Below are 21,088 nucleotides of genomic sequence, written 5' to 3'. Positions count from 1 at the left end.
ATGAGGAAAATTGCGCCCCAATATTGGCCTTTAGAACAAATTTTTCCACCATCTATCTTATTCAGATGGACCGTTGAGACATCAGCGGAGATCAGTAGTTATCTCTTTCCTAATAGAGACCTGACGTGAGTCGCGCCGACATTCCCCTCCACGTGAAGGCAACATGGGGAATGTGGTGTGTGTGAGTGTGTGTGTGTGTGTGTGTGTGTGTGCAGCAGCATTCGCAAGAAATCCTGAAGCTTCGCCTGCAAACTGATAGCAAAGCAAATGTCTGCGTCTGAATGGCGTTGATAAGAGCAACATACCAATACAGTAGCCTTGGTTTGGGCGGCGGGTGTCTTCGGGAGGACACCAAACAAAAGGGATTAGCAGAGAAGCAGCTCTAGAACCTTCCACAGATGCCCATTATCTGGGGTTTGTGAAGACTTTGATCAGCGTGGCTGATTCACGTTTGTCAGCAGCGGCATGATGCAACAAAAAATGGCCTTTTAGACATAAAAGTTGGAGTTTTTATTATTCGGCCTTTTTCCTTCGCTCGCGCTTCTGAGCTTGATAAACGCGTGGCTGTGGACGGCGGCCGGTTCGAGGATATTGAGGGCACGGGAGGTGCGACGCCGCTTTAACCGAGTGGCCGGAAACTTGTGACGCCTCTGAAAGGCCGGTCGGGAATCCCAAACAGACGCGAGGGAGGACGGCGTCGGATCTCACCGGGGCAAATTACGCCGCGCACGTCATAAATCACATGCTCGGAGGAGGATAATGAATGTAACCGATGCTCATGAATGTGATTTGAAATGCGATACGGTTCCCCACAAAGCAACGCCGGCGCTCTGGGAGGAAAGCTTTTTCCAAAAAGTCCTGATCCCGGTGAAATCAATGATGCAGATTGGCTCTCGGGCTCATATATCAAAGCCTGGGAGTCTTATTCACATGCGTCGCCGCGGATATTGGGTTTCAGCTCGGAGTGTGTGCGGCTTAGACCTGTCATCGCCAACTTAACTGAAATCAGAGAGGATCGGCGAAGCTTGGCGAGAATAAATGTTCTGCTCTCTGAGCCTCGGGGTTCTGCGGCGGCGGTGGAAATCCCGCGTTCCAGCGCGGGTGGTTTTTTTTTCACGGTACCAACGGCGGGGGTTGTTTGGTTCCTGGGAGCGCGTGAAGACGAACGCAAACTGTCATCAGACCGGGTTACGAAGTGGTTTGCGGAGAGAAACCGAAGACCCGCCAGACGACGACGACCGTCGGTCCGCCGGCAAGAGGCGGCGGGCGCCGCTCAGCCGACGCCAACAAATCCCCTTTAATCTGAAAACGGCTCTCGCTCTCCAACGCTTTCCCTGGATTTGTGCGCGAGGACTCGGCAAAAAACCTTCGACAAACAACCCCGCCTTTTACCGGCCCGCGTTGAAAAAACCCAGGCGTTCATGAGGACGGACTCAGATCGAACCGCCGTGAATGAATTTTAGCTGAATCTGAGAATTAGTCGTCAACTTTTAGCGCTTCGCTGGGATCTGGTTGTGTTGTGTTGTGCGAGCGAAGGCCGTTGACCTTTTCCCAACACCGGATGCGAGAAGCCTGCAGTCACTGCACGGCGATCTGGAGAGAAATCAAAGAAAGTCCGTCGATGAATAATCGGACGATGCGTTCGCTGTCCATCAGTGACGCTCGAAATGTCAACAAATGTCAAAGAGAAAGTTCGGGGATATTTGTGCGCTCTCGGAATTAGTGTTATTAAATGTGAAAGGGTACTTAGATAAGATGCTTATGAGTGTAATTATAATAATACAGAGTGCATATAGTTTAATATGAAATGAATGTTGTTTAAATCCGGTATGACTGTCGTTAATAGAGTATGACTGCAGTTTGACACGGAAGGAATGTTGTTTAATATAGTTTGAATGTCGTTTCATACAGTATGAAAGCAGTTTAATACAACAGGAATGCATTTCAATACAGGTTGTGAATATAGTGTATTATAAAACAGATGTGGTACAAATAAGACTTAGTACAGAATGCATCAAGGTTATTTAGAATGAATGGGGTTTTTTTTAAAGATAAATGTAGTTTAATCCGGTATACATGTAATTTGACAGTGTACGGCTTTGGTTTGATACAAAATGAATACTTTTGTACAGTTTAATTGTAGTTAAAGATAGTATGGATGTTGTTTAATACAGTTTAAATGTAGTTTAGTACAGCATGAATGTTGTTTAATATAATAATAAACATAGTGTCAATGTAGTTTACGACAGATTGAATGTAGTTTAGTAAAGCACAGATTGAATGCAGTTTAATATATCATGACTGTAGTGGACTATAGTATGGCTGTTGTTTAATACCGTTTAAATGTTGTTTAGTATAGTATGGATGTTGTTTAATATAGTGTCAATGCAGTAAAACATAGTATGAATGTAGTTTAATAAAGCACAATTGTCGTTTGCTACAGAGTGAATGCAGTTTAATAAAGTATGATTGTAGTTCACTATAGTATGGATGTTGTTTAATACAGTGTCAATGCAGTAAAACATAGTGTGAATGTAGTTTACTACAGAATGAAGGTAGTTTAATATAGGATGAATGTAGTTTACCACCGAATAAATGTAGTTTGATCAAATTTGATTGTAGTTTTGAGAGATGAGATGAGATGAGATGAGATGAGATGAGATGAGAACAACTTTATTAATTCCGAAGGAAATTGTTGTGCCAGAGTTTCAAGTAAAAAAACATAACAGTAATAGATGATAGTAAAAAGGAGGAAGAATAAGAAATATAATGAAATATGAATTGTCTTAACTGTTCGCAGTAACAACAAAGATTGAGTTTTCTGCAGTATAATAGTTTAATATGATTTAACTCCGTGCGATTATACCTTAGCAGTGGATGAATATGATGCAACAGTGTGTGAATGCAGTTTAATTCCACAAAGCAATAAATATACACGTCGTGTTTTGCCGTTGTCCCAGTCGCCATGCGATTGGCTGTCCCCCGCTGACGTCACCCTGGCCCCGCCCCCTTGGGCCCACCCAGTCCGTCCGCCTCGCAGGCTCAAACACAGACGCTCACACGTTAGCGCCAACACTCGCTCCGCGGGGCCGGTCCAGATGAAGGTGGGTGTTCTTCTCTTTCTTTTTCCTTTTCAAACTCTCAACTCTCCCTTCATTTATCACCTCCGACGCTTGTTTGCTGGATGAACTTTTACCTCCGTTTGTTTGTTTATTTTCTTCTTCACTCCATCTCAGGGGTTTGTTTAGTTTAGAAGTTTGTCAATCAGAGCCAAGTGCGCATGTTCCTGCGCTCCTCAACCTCTGCAGGGTCGGCTTTCCCTTCCTTTCCCTTCTCCCGCACGGCATCCCGACGTTTTGAAGCCGGACCCGCTTTCTGAAAAGTTCTCCCTGGTTTGTTTTTCCCGAACGCAGTTCGAAATGACGCTGGAGTTGGACAACGCGTCCGACAACTTCTCGGAGGAGTCCGGAGACTTCGGGCTGGACTTCCACAAGCCTTGCATCGACGCGCTCAGCGACGACTTCAAAAGGATCTTCTTCCCCATCGTTTACGGAACCATCACCGTCCTGGGGATCGTGGGCAACGGACTGGTGGTGGTGGTCATGGCCTATCAGAAGAAGCTGAAGTCCATGACGGATAAGTACCGGCTGCACCTCTCCGTGGCCGACCTGCTGTTCGTGCTCACGCTGCCGTTCTGGGCGGTGGACGCGGGCCGAAGCTGGTACTTTGGGAGTTTCCTCTGCGTCTTCATGCACATGATCTACACGGTCAACCTGTACGGCAGCGTGTTCATCCTGGCCTTCATCAGCCTGGACCGCTACCTGGCGGTGGTCCAGGCGACCAACACCAAACGCCAAGACACCAGGAAACTTCTGGCCAACAGGGTGATCTACGTGGGCGTGTGGCTCCCCGCCGCCATCATGACCGTCCCCGACCTGGTGTTCGCCCGGGTGGACGACACGGGCCTGCCGGACTTCATCCTCAACGCCAACGGCACCGTGGAGATGTCCGACTCCAGGTGCGTCTGCCAGCACATCTACCCCGAGGAGACCGACGTCATATGGAGGGTGGCGTTCCGCCTCAAGCACATCCTGGTGGGCTTCGTCATACCGGGCCTGGTCATCCTGGTCTGCTATTGCATCATCATCCACGAGCTCTCCAAGGGCTCCAAGGGCTCCAAGGGCCAGGTGCTGAAGAAGAAAGCTCTCAAGACCACCATCATCCTCATCCTGTGCTTCTTCTCCTGCTGGCTGCCCTACTGCTCGGGCGCCTTTTTGGACACCTTCATCATGCTGAAGGTGATCACGCCGACCTGCGAGGTGAGGCAGGCGGTGGAGAAGTGGATCTCCATCACCGAGGCCTTGGCGTTCTTCCACTGCTGCCTCAACCCCATCCTCTACGCCTTCCTGGGCGTGAAGTTCAAGAAGTCGGCCCGGAGCGCGCTGACCGTCAGCAGCAGGTCCAGCCAGAAAACCAATCTCATGACCAAAAAGCGCGGGGCCGTTTCCTCGGTGTCCACCGAGTCCGAGTCCTCCAGCGTTCTGTCCAGTTAACCGGCGCCCGAATCCGGGCCGCGGACTCCGCCCTCTCGGGAGAGAAAGAAATTAAGCTTTAAATTTAAAGACCTTTTACTACATTTTGTACAGATGTGTCAAAAAAAAAAAGAAACTTTTATACCTTCCGATTGGTTCGCTCCGTCACTTTTCACTAAAGTGTATCTTTCGCGCTCCCCAAAGGTGTCATTTTTGCGTCATTTTGCGGAGATGGTAGCTCCCCTCGGGAAAACTGTACATAGTTTGCAGCGTTTGTTTGTTCGTTCGCACTTAAACATGTGTGATTCTCTCAAAAATATTATTTATTGCTGTCGTTCACACTGGAACTCTTGGTGAGAGAGGAGACGTGGTGCATGCTGCTTCTTTTTTTGGTGTTTCATTTTTACCACTGTCAATGTCTTGTGTTTTTTAAAAACAATAAAAAAAAGCCTCTGATATAGATTGAGGGTGTGTGTTTTAACTCAAACCGTCTTCGCCTCAGGGCGCGGGGGATGGGCACAAGGTGTGTGTGTGTGTGTGTGTGTGTGTGTGGAGGGGTTTCCTCAACACATATGTCTCCACAGGAGGACCCTTGCAAAACCCTGTAATTTGAAAAAAACATCTGCGCTCTTTGACATGTCCAGCAGAAAGTCGACAATTTTCTTTTCTAATGAAAATCCACGTGGCAATACAGAAATCCAGCCTGCGCGTTAGGTGACTCGTAAACAAGTGCGATCCTATTTTGCTTCTCACAGCGGGTTAAAAGGTTGGACTAGGAGGAGATGGAACGTACACAGTACATCCTCAATATGCAAACAGGCATTAGCGCGCTAAATCCCGGGCGCGGAGTCAGAATCAGTCGCGGCGAGGATGCGTGGCGTCGCTTTTTCGGCTTTTTATCTGCCACTTCAGATTGTTCCCACTGTAGAGAGAGCGATGTTCAAGTTGGAGAGCGAAGGAAGCTGATAACAATAGACCTGGAGGAGAATGGAGCCGTCAAACAGCCGCTGTGCGAGGCTTCATTCAGCACTCCAAAGGAGATCCATTTCCATTTCTTTAGGTGTGAAGTGCCTCCACTGAACCGCGGGGTTCGGGGGAATATTTTGGGGGGGATCTGGCGGTGAAGCGGAATAAAACAAAAAGCAAAACAAGGGTTGCTCCTTCAGCTGGAAATCAGTTCCAGATTAGCATAAAGGCTTGTCTCCCTCGCTCTGCAAGGAGATATCGGTGATTAGCACTTCCGCGTTCTGCGTCGGATCCTCCTCGCGGGCCGGGATCGTCCAAGCGTCATAGCAACTACCCTGGAAATTCAAACGGCGTGCATCATTTCCATTGCAACCGTAAAAACCTATCTTTAACCTGAAAAAACAAACAAAAAATGTGCAATATTTCATCTCATCTCATAACAGCTACACTATAATTTTCCCTTCTATCATACTATTGTGCACTCCTTACCTCACTTGTTACTAAGACACTTATAGTTTTATCACTGCTTACTAAGACACTTTATAGTTTCACTGAGACACTTTATAGTTTATTTTTATTTCTAATTCTGCCTTTCTTTTATTGTTTATTACTGTTATATTTTCTGTAACTCTGGCACGGCAATTTCCTTCGGGATTAATAAAGTTATTCTTATTCTTATTCTTATCATTTAACATGGTTCCAAAACACAACGTACGGCTCCGCTCTTTCCCACTTCTTTCCCTTCTTTCCCGTCTGTATAGATACGTATGAAAATAACCACGACAAAACTTCGGCTGTTTGTTGTGGAGCCTGCAGAGAATCGATGAGGATAACGGGATGTCACTTTGCCACGTCTTGACGGCAACCGCTGTTGCAAATTAAACCGCCGGGACGATATGAAGCGAACGCACGCAGCAGGAGGATCCAAATTCACAATAAGAGCCTCTTCGGCAGGGAAGACACCGTCCCGTGTCCGTGGAAGCTGACTTTTAGTCATTTCACTGATCTATTGAGGACAATTGACTTTTTTTTTTTTTGTTTTTAACAAACACACCCGGCAGTACCGGGGGAGGGGAGCCCGTATCGACAAGGCTATTACGCTAATGGGTCAAAGTGGCCGTCTTCATGCGCAGATTTTACGCGTTCATGGGCCCCGAGGGTTGGAGAAGGTGCCTTTTCATTCATAATTAAAGCTCTTGCTCCGCGTAATGACCAAAAACATCAGCCGCGGCCCGAAACGCGTATTTTGGCCCGGCACTCCTCCTCTCATCCGAGATCGGCTATCGGTCAAAATCCTCCCGGTGGGTAAAATATTAGCTCGGTGAGAACTGGGAGAGCGGAGAGCGTTGTGTTTACCCCACTGGGTTAAAGGCCAAAGCTGTTGAAATGGACAGGAAATTGTTTCAACAGCCGATTCATCAACGGTGCGAGCCGAAAAGGCGACCTCCCGCGGCCCACTCCGCACCGCCTTCAAAACACGCGTTGTTTTCAAGCAATCCCAGCCCCGCGGTAACGACGCATTAATCCAGAGTTGACTCCGGATTTAGCCGGAAAACAAAAGGGAACGGAAAAGCACGATTTTAAAGAGCAGAATCGCTCCACCGCCAGGGAGGGGGGGAAAGAAATATAAATACCAATGGGTCCTTTTGGGCACTGACCCGTTTCACTAATGGTCACATTGTTAGGATGAAGGAGTGAGCAGCAGGAAGGCTGTTTTGTTTATCAGTATCTCATGAGGCCACCGGCCAGAAGAAAGCTTTGACGGCCCCACTGTATTCAAACCACCTCCACTTGCAGCTCGGAGCCACCGGTGATACCTGCCTGCCGATGCCGTGACAGCGAGAAGAGCATTTCATTGTATTTTTTCCATCTCCAGGACCTGCCACGTTTGTACACAGGATTCACGCAGGAGCACAAATGTTTGAAATTAAAAGGTTTTTTTCGAGCATTTTATGCACGGTGGCCTCGGTTGGATTCTCCACGTGTGGGAGTTCTCCGAGTTCCGCCAACAATCCAAACACATAACACAAACAGACTGAGTGCTTAGTGATAATAATGATAAAAATGTGATAATTGAGCTGAGCTTCAACTTTTAGTTATTTTAGAAGGGGTTGTGATGCTTTCACAGTGTCGCTTAGTTTGCGCTTGTGTGTTTCAGTTACATTGTCTGGGATTTTGTCAGGAAAGGCTCCACCTCCCTTTAGGGGTCTCCTAATGTCCATTTCCTCATGCTTTTGAAAGCAAATGGATTTATTGCGGAAGACCAGAGGCCGAGCTTTACCAAAACACGCATTTGGTCTGGCTGCCGACTGGAAAGTTTCGTTTATTTTCAACTATTATTTCAAATAGGAAGTCTCAACGGTCTCTTTTGAGGAACTCTGTGACATTCAGTGACATTCACTTGCTTTTTTTTCTTCTTCTTTTTCAGTCTCCATGTTCTCCTTGTGTCTGCATGGGGTTCCTCCAACAGTCCCAAAACATCTAGCAGGTTCACTGGAAACCCTACATTGCTCAGACGTGTGAATAAAAGGGCGAATGGGTTTATGTCTCATTTATGTGGCCCTGTGATTGATGTACGGTGAACTCCTGTCTGGGAAAGGCTCCAGGAAAAATGATGTGAGTGTGGAAAAGAGTAAAGTAACGGGTTCAAGCAGGTTGGAATGGGTGGAGAAAAGTGTCAAGAATACAATGAGATAGAAGACAATGACCAAAAGACAGGAGGCGGAGCTGGAGGTTGCAGAGATGAAGATGCTGAGGTTCCCTTTGAGAGTGATGAGGATGAATAGGATCAGGAATGAGTCCATCACAGGGACGACACATGGTAGATGTTTTGGAGAGAAGGCGGACCGAGTTGGTTGGGTCATGGACAGAGGAGGGACAGTGAGAAGATTGGTAGATGGATCCTGGAATTGGAGCTGCCAGGCAGGAGGTCTTGAGGAAGACCAAAGAGAAGATTTATGGACATAGTGAGAGGCGGAAATAGAGAATAAGGTTAGATGGAGGAGGGTCTGCTTGCTGTGGAGACACTTGAAGGGAAATGTCCAAAGGATAATACTACTACTACTACCACTACTACTATTACTACTAGTGATGATAATAATAATAACAATAATAATAAAAATAATGATACTACTACTACTAATAACAACAACAATAACAACAACTACAACAACAACAATAATAATGATACTACTACTACTACTACTAATGATAATATTAATAATAATAATGATACTACTAATAATGACAACAACAACAACAACAATAATAATGATACTACTACTACTATTAATAATAATAATAATAATAACAATAATGGCAATAATAACAATAGTTATAATGTTAACAACAACAACAAAAACAACAATACCAATAGCAATAATAATAATAATGATAATAATAATAACAACAATTATTATTATTATTATTATTATTATTATTATTATTATTGTGTCTTGTGCAATTATGAAAATAATAATAATAATAATGACTTTATTTTCTCCCTGTTCGTTCATGTTCAACAGTAGGAACTAATGTTAGACCCTTTGTTTCGACCCGGATTCGAAATTGTCCTGCATTTGGTGCTCCGTCAAAACAGTTCCCTCCTCCGGTTGCCTTGCCATGCTATGAACAGCTGACGAGGTGCACTTTCAGTCAGAGAGCAGCGGTGCCTTTTTGTCCTCAATCTCCAGGAAAATCCTCCGACATGACTAAGGAAGAAGTGAAGGGGTAAGACGGGTGTCCGGGTTCGACCCGCGTCTCAAAGGGAAGGGTACAACCATAAGTCCGGCATTTATTCGGCCGCACGGCTAGCAGGCTAGCTAGCCTTCTCTAGCATGTTAGCTCAACTCTGAAAATGCTAGCTGATGCAATCCGGTGCATGCTGTAGCAATGCTAGCTAGCATGCTAGAGCAAGGCTAGCTTCCTCCAGCATGCACTGGATTGCATCAGCTAGCATTTTCAGAGTTAAGTTAAATGAAGACACATTTACTCTCCCCTTATATTCCGATAACATGAACTGTGGATTTCATGCCTCTTAAGTAGATAAACTTGCACACGAAGGCATGTTTGGCCGTCTTCGTGCAGTCCATGTAGCTTCCCACTTATTTCCACCAGAAATGTCAATCCAGTATAACGTAAGCCGACAGAGTCAGCATAGGGATTACGACACAGACATCAAAGTTCTGTATTTGCAGAAGCAAATACCAGACACTGAAGTTGTGCAAATTTCAAGACATGTCTTAAGTGTAATAACATAATTGTGATCTTAAGTAAGGTCAGTCAAAGCACGCAAACAAGTCAAAATAGCTGCAGCCTAAATCTAACCGCACAGTGAGATCGTGGTTATTCAAAAAGCGCCCTGAACGTAATGACATGATTTGGTGAAGTGGCTCTCTATATATTGAGTGTGGCTCATTTAATGTGTCACAATGTCAAAAATCATTCGTTGTTATATTCAAGTATGTAATAACCTCCGGTCGACGGCACGCCAACAGCTCATGGTTCATCCATGATGGGTTCATTGCCGAAAACGAATGAACAAAGGCTACGTTACGATTGTAAAATGAAAGCTTCCACTCGGTTCATGCAAATCCACATTCCTGCTGTGCAGTTTCCCCCTCTGGTCTTTTGCCACGTCATGAGAAAACAACCAAGAAACTTGGCGAATGGTTTTATCTCCAAACGTGTTCCTGCAATCCAACTGCCGTCGTGACCTTTTGCCACAGTGACAGCTGGCCTTGGCTCAAACACCCGGCGAACCGTGTCTGACGGAAAAGCCTTGAAGGGAATGAATGCTAAGGTTGAACCAGAGGAAAATTTGGGGATTGAAAGACTCGTGTTTTTTCGCTGAATTACCAGAAAAAAACACAAGATAGGATGTGTCGTTCCAAACTTAGATCAAGATGCTGGGGAATTTCATCATCTTGGTTGTATCAGCATAACTAAAATTCTTCTCTTTGTGGGGAAAGTGGGTAAAACACACCAAGGCAAGAGAGGACTGAAGCTAATAATTTCTGTCAGTAATTAACCATCTGATTTATCTTTATTCCTGTTACTCTAGGTCTCTTTTCAGGAGATATATCCCCCTCTGTTTCTCCTGCCCATCTGTTTGCATCATTACGAAACATTCAAATTGGACCAGAGTTGGACTGAAACCCGAAATGTACAAATTAAATCTCAGTACAGCAAGCAGAGGCGTATCGCCTCATGTTCAGTAGATTGTGGGATTGGTTGAAGGTGTGGTTGTGTCCTTCAGGTTTGTGGCTGTCGTGCTGCCATAAACAGGGATGGGCCTTAAGGGGGCTGACTTCACCAACCTTGTCCCTTGTCAGATCTCCACAGTACCAGACGCAGCATTGAAACTCTGTATTTAATATGCTAGCGGTGAGACAGTGGAGGACATGAATGCTAATTGTGAGAAAGTGGAGGACTTGTATGCCAACTGTGAGGCAGTAGAGGACTTGTATGCTCACTGTGAAACAGTGGAGGACATGTATGGTAACTTTGAGGCAGCAGAGGACCTGTATGCTAACTGTGAGACAGTGGAGGACTTGTATGCTAACTGTGAAACAGTGGAGGACATGTATGCTAACTGTGAGGCAGCGGAGGACATGTATGCTAACTGTGAGACAGTGGAGGACATGTATGCTAACTGTGAAACAGTGGAGGACATGTATGCTAACTGTGAGACAATAGAGGACTTGTATGCTAACCGTGAGACAGCGGAGGACATGTATGCTAACTTAGACAGCGGCGGACATGTATGCTAACTGTGAGACAGTGGCGGACATGTATGCAAACTGTGAGACAGCGGAGGACTTGTATGCTAACTGTGAGACAACAGAGGACTTGTATGCTAACTGTGAGATAGCGGAGGACATGTATGCTAACTTAGACAGCGGCGGACATGTATGCTAACTGAGACAGCGCAGGACATGTATGCTAGCTGTGAGACAGTGGTGACGTGTGCCTTAGGGGTAACAGAGAAGTTGAAGGTGGAGGTTGCACTTCATCAGGGATCAGCTTGGAGCCCCTTCTTGTTCGACAGATGAGGTTAGACAGGAATCTCCATGGAGCATGATGTTTGCAGATGATATTGTGATCTGTAGTGAGAGCAGAAAACAGGCTGAGGAAAACCTTGAGGGAAAGGTGTTCGAGACAGTGGTGAGTGCTGCGATGCTGAATGGCCGAGAAAGAGCAACAATAATGAATACAGAAGGCAGAGCGAGAGGTCGCAGAGATGAAGATGGTGAAGTTCTCTTTGGGGGTGATCAGGATGAATAGGATCAGGAAGGAGTCCATCGCAGGCATATGTTGGATGTTTTGGGGAGAATATATTATATAGAGAGAATATATTGGTAGACAGATGCTCGAATTGGAGGTCTAGAGGAAGAACAAAGTGAAGATTTACGAATGTAGTGAGAGAGGATATGAAGGTTGGCTCACTGTGGCCCCTGAAGGGAAAAGCCAAAAGGAGATGAAGATGATTTAATATTATATAATATTAAATAATAGGTCTTCAGACATTGTGGCATCACAATGAATTTATGTTGGATTTTAAAGTTCTTTAATAGATTTATTTTAAAATAGGCTGATGTTTTTTTTTTTTTTTCCTCTCATCTGCTGCTATCTGAACTTTTTGGCTTTTCTTTGATACACCCACAATCTTCATGACTTGGGGTCTCCATGCCACCACATTGGATTTGAAATGAAACAACTACGACGGAATAGGGGTTGGGCAAAAATATGTAGGAATTTTATCTATTTTTATACTAATGCTCCTCATTTCAGGGGTTCAAAAGTAATTGGACAAAGAAACCTAACCCTTAGTAAAATGTTACTTTTCAATATTTTGTTGGAAATCCTTTTACAGGCAATGACTGCCAGAAGTCTGGAACCCATGGGCATCACCGAACGCTGGATTTCCTCCTTTGTGATTGTTTGCCAGGCCTTTTCTGCAGCTGTCCTGAGTTTTGTCTGGGTTGAGATCTGGTGATGGACTCAGCCATCGCAGAATATTCCACTTTTTTGCTTTAAAAAAAACTCCTGCATTGCTTCTGTAGTATGTTTTCAAATCAATGCTGGTCTTTCTCTTTCTGAGGCTGATTCAAGGTTCGCACCTTGTGGTGAATCCTTTGTATTTACTTACATGGAGTGTCTTCTCTTAATGGTAGACTTAGATACTGATACACCTACTTCTTCACTTGGATGGATGTTGTGAAGGGGTTTTTCTTCACCGTGGAAAGGATTCTGCGATCATCCACCACTGTTGTCTTCCATGGACGCGTAGGCTTTTTTGTGCACTCTTTTTTTTTTTTTCCCTCAGAATGTACCAAACTGTTGTTTTGGCCACTCCCAACATTTCTGCTATCTCTCTGATGGATTTCTTCTTTTTTTTTGTTTCACCTCCATTGAGAGCTCCTTTGACCACATTTTGTGTGTTCACAGCAGCAGCTTCCAAATGCAAACACCACACCTGGAACCAACTTCAGACCTTTTCACTGCGTCACTGATGACAGGTTACTGGGGGAAGAGCCCATGCAGCCTAGTTATTTATTTTTTTGCAGCCTTCAATTGCAAAATCAATTGTTCAATTACTTTTGGTCCCTTAAAATTGAGTCGGCTGTGCAATAAAGAGCTGTAATTCCTGAACTCTTGGTCCAATTTGGATGTGAATACTTTCAAATTACAACTGAGAGTCGGCACTTTAAGGTTATATAGACTTTAAGATTAAGGATCCTGCATATGTTTATGTAAACAACTAAAATAACAAAACTTGTGTTACTGTCCAAATATTTCTGGGCCTAACTGGTCTGAGGTTAGGGTCAGGAGTTGAGTAAATTTTCCAGGAGTCGAAAACAACCCGTTAGTATTTAAGTTTGTTGATTTGGCTTGATTTCTATTCATAGTTGGTAATTTCCTCTGACTAAACAGGAAGAGCTCCCAGAATGCATTTAGTGTTTCTTGAGATGCAAACACCTGCAGCCGAACCCCCACACACACACCTGTCTCCTGAAGACCCGCCGCTCTCAGAGACCAATGTTCAGTCTATTTACGACATAAAGTCTCCAACCGTTTGGTTTTATTGCGTCCTTATCTTACCGGCCTCCTGGTCCAGGGGGTGAAACGGGCAGCTGTTGATTTGTAGTGATTTGTAGAGAAAGCGGCCGACACTCTTCTATTTGTTTTTGAAATTCACTGGAAGTTTTACATTTTACTTCAGAGCGAACAAAAGGTTGACATAACTGGATGAACCGCTCTCCCTTTGCCACTTCCGCCCCTTCGCTGGACCGATCTACAGCTGATCTAGGGCGGGGAAAACCAGCGGGGTTAGCGGGTCGCCGGACTTTAAAAGCAGGTCGTGATAACAGCTCAGAGCGACTTATCCCAGGCGATCGACAACTTCCTCTTGGATGCAGGAGAAATAGAAGGTGGAAGCTGACTTGAATGTTTTTGTTGTGTGTTCTTCCTGTCCCAGGGCGACAGAGGAGGAACAGCAGGCCCAGTCAAAGAAAGCCCTAAAGAAACAGCAGAAGGAAGCGGAGAAAGCTGCAAAGAAGGCTGAGAAACAGGCCAAGCTGGTCAGTCTTTTTTTTTTTTTTTTTTTTTTTTTTCTCCACAAGCCCATCCGTTACCCCCCTGCTCACAGCTGGTATCGCTGTGACGTGCACGTCTGCTGGGCATTGTGGGTCCGGCACGTCCAGCGTGCCTCCGGGGGGCGGGGGGGGGGGGGGGGGGCACAAGAGCATCCATTGTCCGAGTATTCCTGTCATTTTGATTTTGTTTATGTCTGCCCAAACAAAGTGCTATTTCCCTTTCCATGGACTCCAAAACACATCGTCAGATCCCCGCTAACTTACTCAGATAGCATAAAACAAAAAGGTCTGTCCTCCTCGGATTCGGCATCATTTAAAGCGGAAAGTGGGCACTTTTATTCAAATCTGGTTTCATGCGGGTCACCAACCACTGAGTGAACGCTTCGATATATTCAATCTGTTCAGATTCATGGTGAAGTCTTGTCTTTAAGAAGAGAAGGACATTTAAACAGGAAGCAAAATGTTATCATCAACAAGTACATATAAAAAAGTTTTTCACCCGCCATGCATCACCTTTTGTCTTTTTCCCCAACACTCGTCCGTCAAGAACAAACCACTAACACATGTGCGCGCGCGTGTGTGTGTGTGTGTGTGTGTGTGTGTGTGTGACATTTGAATCTTAGTGTCGCACGTCCTCAGCACATGGTTTGATTTGTACTTTGCATTTCAACACCACTCTGGTTTTAAATATTTTTAGTTGAACGTGGGTGAAATGTATTGGAAAGTGCTGAGGGGAAGATGCGTGAATGTATATTTTTTCAAATTAATTAATCAACCAATGAATTAATGAAAGAATTAATTCTTTGGTTTCTATTTATCAACAAGATAAAAGATGATTTTGGTGAGACCGGCGCTCAAGAGGATTGTAGCACACCTCCCATGGTCACAAGCGGTCGTAACACTTTCCAGACAAACCCTGTGAGCGTAGGGGATGGCAGAAGACAGCGGTGGGATGATGACACACACCCAGGTGTGATCCTCCTCGGACGGCCGATTGTGAGAACGGGCAGAAAATATCCGAGGACCCCGAGGAACGCGGTCAACCATTACGCCGAGTCTCTCAGGAGTAACAGGATTGTGTTTTTTTTTTTTGTTTTGCTGTATTTCTATTCTTAGGCGGCCTTTGGTTCTTGTTATTTCCTGCGACTAAATGGGAACAAACCCCCCCAGAATGCTTCTGTAGCTTCCTTCAGATCCAAACACCTGGGTTGGAGGACTGAAATGATCCTCCGCGCATCTCACGCGGACGTTCAGTCACACCCGTAGCTGTTCGGCTGAAGATACGTTGGTTTCTTCTGCTCTTGAGTTACGAGGAGAGGACGATCCTCCGGCGTCTTTCGACATTAAAATTGCCTGTTTTAAAGTGTAAAGTTGGGCTTTAAGTGTCACATCTGTCTGCGGTGGTGGTAGAACCCCCCCCCCCCACACACACACACACACACACACCGTCAAATGGACATCTCTCTCAATGTTAAATGCACCAAATTTACATTTCCCGAGCGGTAATATTCCAAGGGGCCTGGAGAAACGTTCACGAAACCATCATGTCAGCTGCTTTATCGATACAATTAACCCCCCTTATTCTTCTTCCAAGACGGTTCATTGATCCGATAAGTATTGACGACACACGTCTTTGGTGCGATTAGCTTTTATGGGGTGAAGGTGCCTTGTTTCACCAAGTCAGCGTGTTTCACGGAGGAAGTGGAAGGGAATGCGGTACCTTGGTGGTGGTGGCGGGGAATGTTTGAGCGAGCGCAGGATTTTACCCCGGCTCTTTTTATGCTGACACTTGTCATTTAAAATTGCTCGGGGCGTCGGTTCGCGGCTCGGTCGCGCTCCTCGGCGGCCGTCGCCGTTCCATATCCGGCCGATTATAAGCCGCGGTGTCATCCATCATATAAGTGGATTATCACGCGGAGGCGGGGACGGTTCCAACTCAGCTCGCCCCATCACCCGGCGCCGCGCACCAATATCAATATGCACGGAGCCTCCGCCAGGACCATATGTCATCGCACACATTAAGCCATTTGCCTAGATGTCAAAGCAGAGATAAGGAACATCTCTCCACCTATGCTATTTCTATTACAAAGCAATATATCCCGCCGCCATTACTCATTGTCGCGGGATGCGCACGGGCAGCCGGGAGGAAAACTTTTGCATCCCGGGGCCTCGGGACGCGGCTGCGATTTATCAACGCCGTTCGAATCAACGGGACGAAAAGGCGTTTTCATCGGCGATAATCTTCGCGCACGTCCTTTTGGCTTTTAATTGAATCCCCTCTCTGCCTGATTGTAACGGATTGGAAACCCTTTCTGTGTTGCAGGTTGCTGACCAGCAGAGCGCAGAGGAGGATGTGAGTAGCCTTTCCACTGTAACTCCACACGTCTCTTTTTGCTTCGATTCCGCCGCTTTTGTAGCTCCGCAACTGTTTTTATGTAAATTTTTGCGCGCGTAGCTCCGAGTGTCAGCCTTCTCGGAGATAATCTCCTCCTAATCTTCAGATAAACTTCGTCTGCGCCGCTTGTTTTCTCAGGTGCAGATGTGCACCGGCGGACTGAAATTCATATTTATTTTGGCGTTTAAAGAAAAGATAGTTTTTCAGACACTGCATCCTGTTTCCGTCCTCTATCTCTGTGGGTTCTGTCATTTCAGGACTTTGCCAAGGACCGATACGGCATCTCGCCGATGGTGCAGTCCCAGCAGAAACTGGGTCAGTATGTCGGAAGGCCGGCAGATCGGGGCTTCTCAAATCACGCACGTCTTCGGCTAAGGTTTTGTCTGAGTTGTGCTAAAAAAGTGGGTTTACTGGAGGTTGTATGTCTCGATGTGATGTGTGAGTGAGAGGGAATTTGTTTTCACAATAGTTCAATTTAGCCGAAGATTCACTCGTCATTGAAAAACGAATGCGGAATTGACTGAATATGACTGATAATTGTCTTTTTTTTTTTCTTGTTTTTTTACGTCAAGACTGTTGTGTGGGGGGGGGGGGTGCATTTCAATAATCTGTTTCTGGCTGTTGTTTCATTGAGGTTTAAATCCAGAAAACCTTGTAGTCAGAAAAGCATTTGAAAATAATTCTGAAATAAGACTTTAAAATGCTGTAGAGGGAACAGAAGAAATTAAATTTCCAAACAAAGTTAGGTGCTAGATAGTATTAGATAATGTTCCCTCCACCAGTCTGAGGGACCAACAGATAATAATAATAAATAATAATAATACATGGGATTTTTATAGCGCTTTTCATGACACTCAAAGACGCTTCACAAGTATTAAAAAAAACAGAGGGAAAAGAACATACACAGAATTATTGGGAAGAAGATAAATCTCCCTATTACAGTTACACCCTCTTGTCATCCCTCCACTTCACGTTCCCTCATCTTCGAGTCGCCAAAACAACTTTTGAGACCTCTGGAATTTTGACGGTTGCCCCCACGAGGCGGTCATAGCTCAGGAATGAGCGACCCGAGTTACCGCCAGTCAGCGTTGCTGCCTCCCTACTCGGGTGTAAAACCTCCTCCAGATTGACTAATAGTTTTTAATCTTGTGAGGCTCAAGGGTATCGCTGTCATGGTCACATGCTATTTGGAGGTCACCTGTGGGTGAGCTCCGTGACAGGAAATGCACGCTCGACAAAAAGACCAAAAGATTCCTCCCCAGGGCCTTCTCGGGGAAAAAAAAAAACAAAAAAAACGAGAAGTATCGGCGGTGTCTTGTGACCCGAGCAGACGGGGGAGAAGAACCGCCATCTTTGCAGTTCACGGTTAGCAAGAGTTAAGAGGGAGTTCGAGCGGCTTCCTCCGTTTTTTCCATCGACGCGCAGCTCGGAGAAACACGACGAACGCCGGTCGGAAACGCGGCTTCAGGTCAGACGACAGGGTCTCAACAGATTTCTGGCGTTTGCATCTCAAATATCGTCCCGATGTCTGATAAGTGGCGGGAACAGACGGCAGGCGGGTATGTCCGGCTCTTTTTCAGCAAACAAAGTGGGGCCTGGTTCACCTGCATGCAAATCCCAGCCAAGGGGACCGTGTGTGTGTGTGTGTGTGTGTGTGTGTGTGTGTGTGTGTGTGTGCACGCTTTGATGTGGGTTTGCAGTGTTCTCAGCCAGGCTCAGGTGCAGCCTCCCTGTCTGCGTCTCCTCGGTGCCGAACAACAAGGAGAAAACATGCCCCTGAGTGACACGGGTGAAACCGGAGTCCGTTTGTTATAAAGACGTTTTTTTTTTTTTCTCGCCTCCTTGTTTATTCGCCGCATCTGTAATTCGAGCGTTTTAATGTGTGCGCGCCGGCACATGCCGGCTCACGCAGGCATCCGCGATGCCATGGCGGGGGAGGGCGGGAGCGGTTTTGGGGAAACGTATCCCGATAAGTCAGATTTCAACTAATTGAATTTTTGTTTTTCCCCGTGTGTGGTGACTCAGACAGGGCGCTGGTGCTGGTCCAGGACCTCACCCCCGAGAGGGCCGACCAGCTGATCTGGATGCGAGCCCGGGTTCACACCAGCAGAGCCAAAGGTGAGCCCTCTTTGTCCTCGCCGACGGTGCCGGGACTTTTGGGGGATCCGGGAAACGGGCGCTGCTTTTGGTTTTTCCGTCACCCAGATGATTGACGTCACTCCCTTTTTAGTCTGAGCGGTGCTGGAGGTGGGAAAGCGAAACAAAGGGTCCCTCCCCATTTGAAAAGAAATACCCGTCCCAGCTTCGAGTATCCCGGAGTTGTCCTTTTGTTCCCGTTATTTGTCAGCGTGCTCCCGTGTAAACGGGAAAACGTAATACATCACATTAAATCTCCGGCTGCTTCCATCTGAAAGGGATCAGTCACACCGAGTAACTTTCGAGTGGGAGCATTTGAATGAATCGAAACCGAAACGCGCCCGTTTTCCCATTCTGTTTGTTTGGCTTCATGAAATATCGGCGCCCTTTTTATCCGAGTGCCGCGCAGAATAATCTGAAGTCATCGAATCCTCGGAGGGAGGAGGGTATCGATGTCGGAACCGGATCCCCCCCCCCCCCCTTTTGTCACCCGGACCAGGTCGTTCCTGAGAAACGTCGTGGAAAACGCGGTAAAGAGATATTTCTCCTTTCTCTTGTTCCGTTTCGAAACAAAACGTCGACGCCTCAGTTTGAGCGGCGCGAGGGCAGTTGTCCAAACATCAGATTGAACCGGGAGTCCTGGTCGGTCTCCTGTCTTTTTTGCACAAGTGCACGGCGACCAGTTCTTCCCCGGTCTGATTGTGTTTACCAAATCGCCGTTTGTTTAGCGGGGGTAGCGATCCTTTCCAAGAGCAGGCTCCGTTCACAGATCTCTCAAGCTGTACCTGTAAATGACAGGTACAGCTTTAAAGTCTGGAGGCTCAGACTTTAAAGCGGGCTTTGTCTCAGACTTGTTTTTTTTTTTTTTTTCCCCCCTCTCTTTATTCTTCAGGGAAGCAATGCTTCTTGGTCCTGCGTCAACAGCAGTTCAACGTGCAGGCACTTGTCGCAGTGGGAGATCGTGCCAGCAAGCAGATGGTCAAGTTTGCCGCAAAGTGAGTACGGAGACTTCTCTTCCTGCCCCGAGAGCCGGGAAACAATGGTGGGAAAATCCTGGGATACGACTCGGTCTCTGATCCATTTTCACACATTCAGAGAGGTGGAGGAGGAGGGGGGGGGGTCAATCATTTTTCACTTGGCAACAAAAGCTGGCTTTTAGCAGGGCGGGACACCGCGGGATATTTAATGGAGTGGTTCCTGTTGAGATGACAGATACAGCAACTTGGATCGGAGAGGGTGGAAAAAAAAAAAAACTTCACGAGAGCCCGGCGTCGTTAATCATGTTTGCAACCGATTGTAGCTCCATTACTGGTCGTCAACGAATGGGCGCGGATATCAGCGGATGTGGGTAAAAGCGGAAAGGCCGAGTGTGTCTGATATATACAGGAGCGCAAATTGAAATACCTTCACACACAAAGGAAGGGTAAAAAAACACGGGACCGTAACCTCGGCTAAAATGTCGCTGCAACTCCGACGCCGCGGTGTCCACATCGTCCCGCGCCGCACGGGGGATTCGGGATTCCACTCTGGAAATGTGAAGAAACGCCCGTTAATGCAGGATCATCACCCGCTGCCGTCGAGTCTGTTTTTCTTTTCCACCTCGAAACGTTCAGTCCCTTTGACATAAAGTTCCATCACATGTTGTAATTTGCTGCGGATTTCTTTCATGTGCTTTTACTTCCCCTTTCCGCTTCTGCAACTGCGCCGGGTCAGTTAGGTTATGGGGAAACACATATACAGCCGCGCAAATACGATTGTTGACAGCGATATGCTGTGGTTTTACATCAGACCCGATGTCACGCCGTGTTGCATCGGACTGCCGGAGAAACTCCGGCGCCGTATTATTTTTAGTGCTATTTCTGTGTTTACGGCTCCACCAAACCCCGCCGGTTCGCCCGTACCACACACAAGCTCCACAACACCCAGGATTAGACGTCAATCCCCTAATAATCACGGCGATGACAGCAGGAAAACTAAATTCCCTCAAATCAAATCTGGGGATCCGAGCGGGGTGACCTTTGCTCGGCACTGACAAGGAACGGGTGAGCGTTGAGAAGCGCAGGTTTGGGCCGGCGGAGAAGATTTGAGAGCTACTCTAGCAACCGTGGTGGCGTGCAGGTGTGGTACCTTCGCCACGCAGGCGACGGGATCACCCACAACCCGGGTTAATGTCGGGTCCGAGCAGGGCAGCGGCGCCGGGTTAAATCAGTTTGTTTCAATTAGCGCGTCCTAAATGTGCGGCTGTCGCCGGCCTCCGGGCTGCAGCCGGCTGCATTAATGCAGGCAGTTATTTATCTGACCGATCTCCTGATAGAGAGGAAGGGAGTGCCGTGGCGGCGGCGGCGGCGGCGGCGGCGGCAGCTGTTGTCAGGCTGAAAGACACGACAACCCTTGTTCCTCATTATTGCTCTTTAATGAGGAGAGCTGACCCCGGCTGGGGAGGGTTGCTGAAAGTCTGCGTT

At 46.6% G+C, this 21,088-nt stretch overlaps 2 protein-coding genes across 2 annotated transcripts in view; both read left to right on the top strand.

Moving 5' to 3' along the window:
• Positions 1–3,059: 3,059 nt before the first annotated feature.
• LOC147234407 (C-X-C chemokine receptor type 4-like) lies at positions 3,060–4,992 on the top strand. The gene is made up of 2 exons (XM_086144527.1): positions 3,060–3,104; positions 3,414–4,992. Exons 1-2 carry the CDS (start codon positions 3,099–3,101, stop codon positions 4,551–4,553), a joined length of 1,146 nt encoding a protein of 381 aa, XP_086000653.1. The 5' UTR covers positions 3,060–3,098; the 3' UTR covers positions 4,554–4,992.
• Positions 4,993–9,096: 4,104 nt separating this feature from the next.
• Positions 9,097–21,088, top strand: part of dars1 (aspartyl-tRNA synthetase 1) — a 31,236-nt gene continuing 19,244 nt past the window's right edge. The window contains exons 1-6 of the mRNA XM_086144716.1: positions 9,097–9,227; positions 13,978–14,080; positions 16,419–16,448; positions 16,748–16,805; positions 18,516–18,608; positions 19,519–19,621. Coding sequence (XP_086000842.1) covers positions 9,205–9,227; positions 13,978–14,080; positions 16,419–16,448; positions 16,748–16,805; positions 18,516–18,608; positions 19,519–19,621 — 410 coding nt within the window. The 5' untranslated portion in view covers positions 9,097–9,204. The remainder of the gene's footprint in view (positions 9,228–13,977; positions 14,081–16,418; positions 16,449–16,747; positions 16,806–18,515; positions 18,609–19,518; positions 19,622–21,088) is intronic.

Source organism: Fistularia commersonii, chromosome 4, assembly GCF_037954325.1.
Source record: "Fistularia commersonii isolate RoL2024-O1a breed Wild chromosome 4, RoL_Fcom_v1.0, whole genome shotgun sequence".
NCBI classification, from domain to species: Eukaryota; Metazoa; Chordata; class Actinopteri; order Syngnathiformes; family Fistulariidae; genus Fistularia; species Fistularia commersonii.
This window is presented reverse-complemented; position numbering and strand designations above follow the sequence as displayed.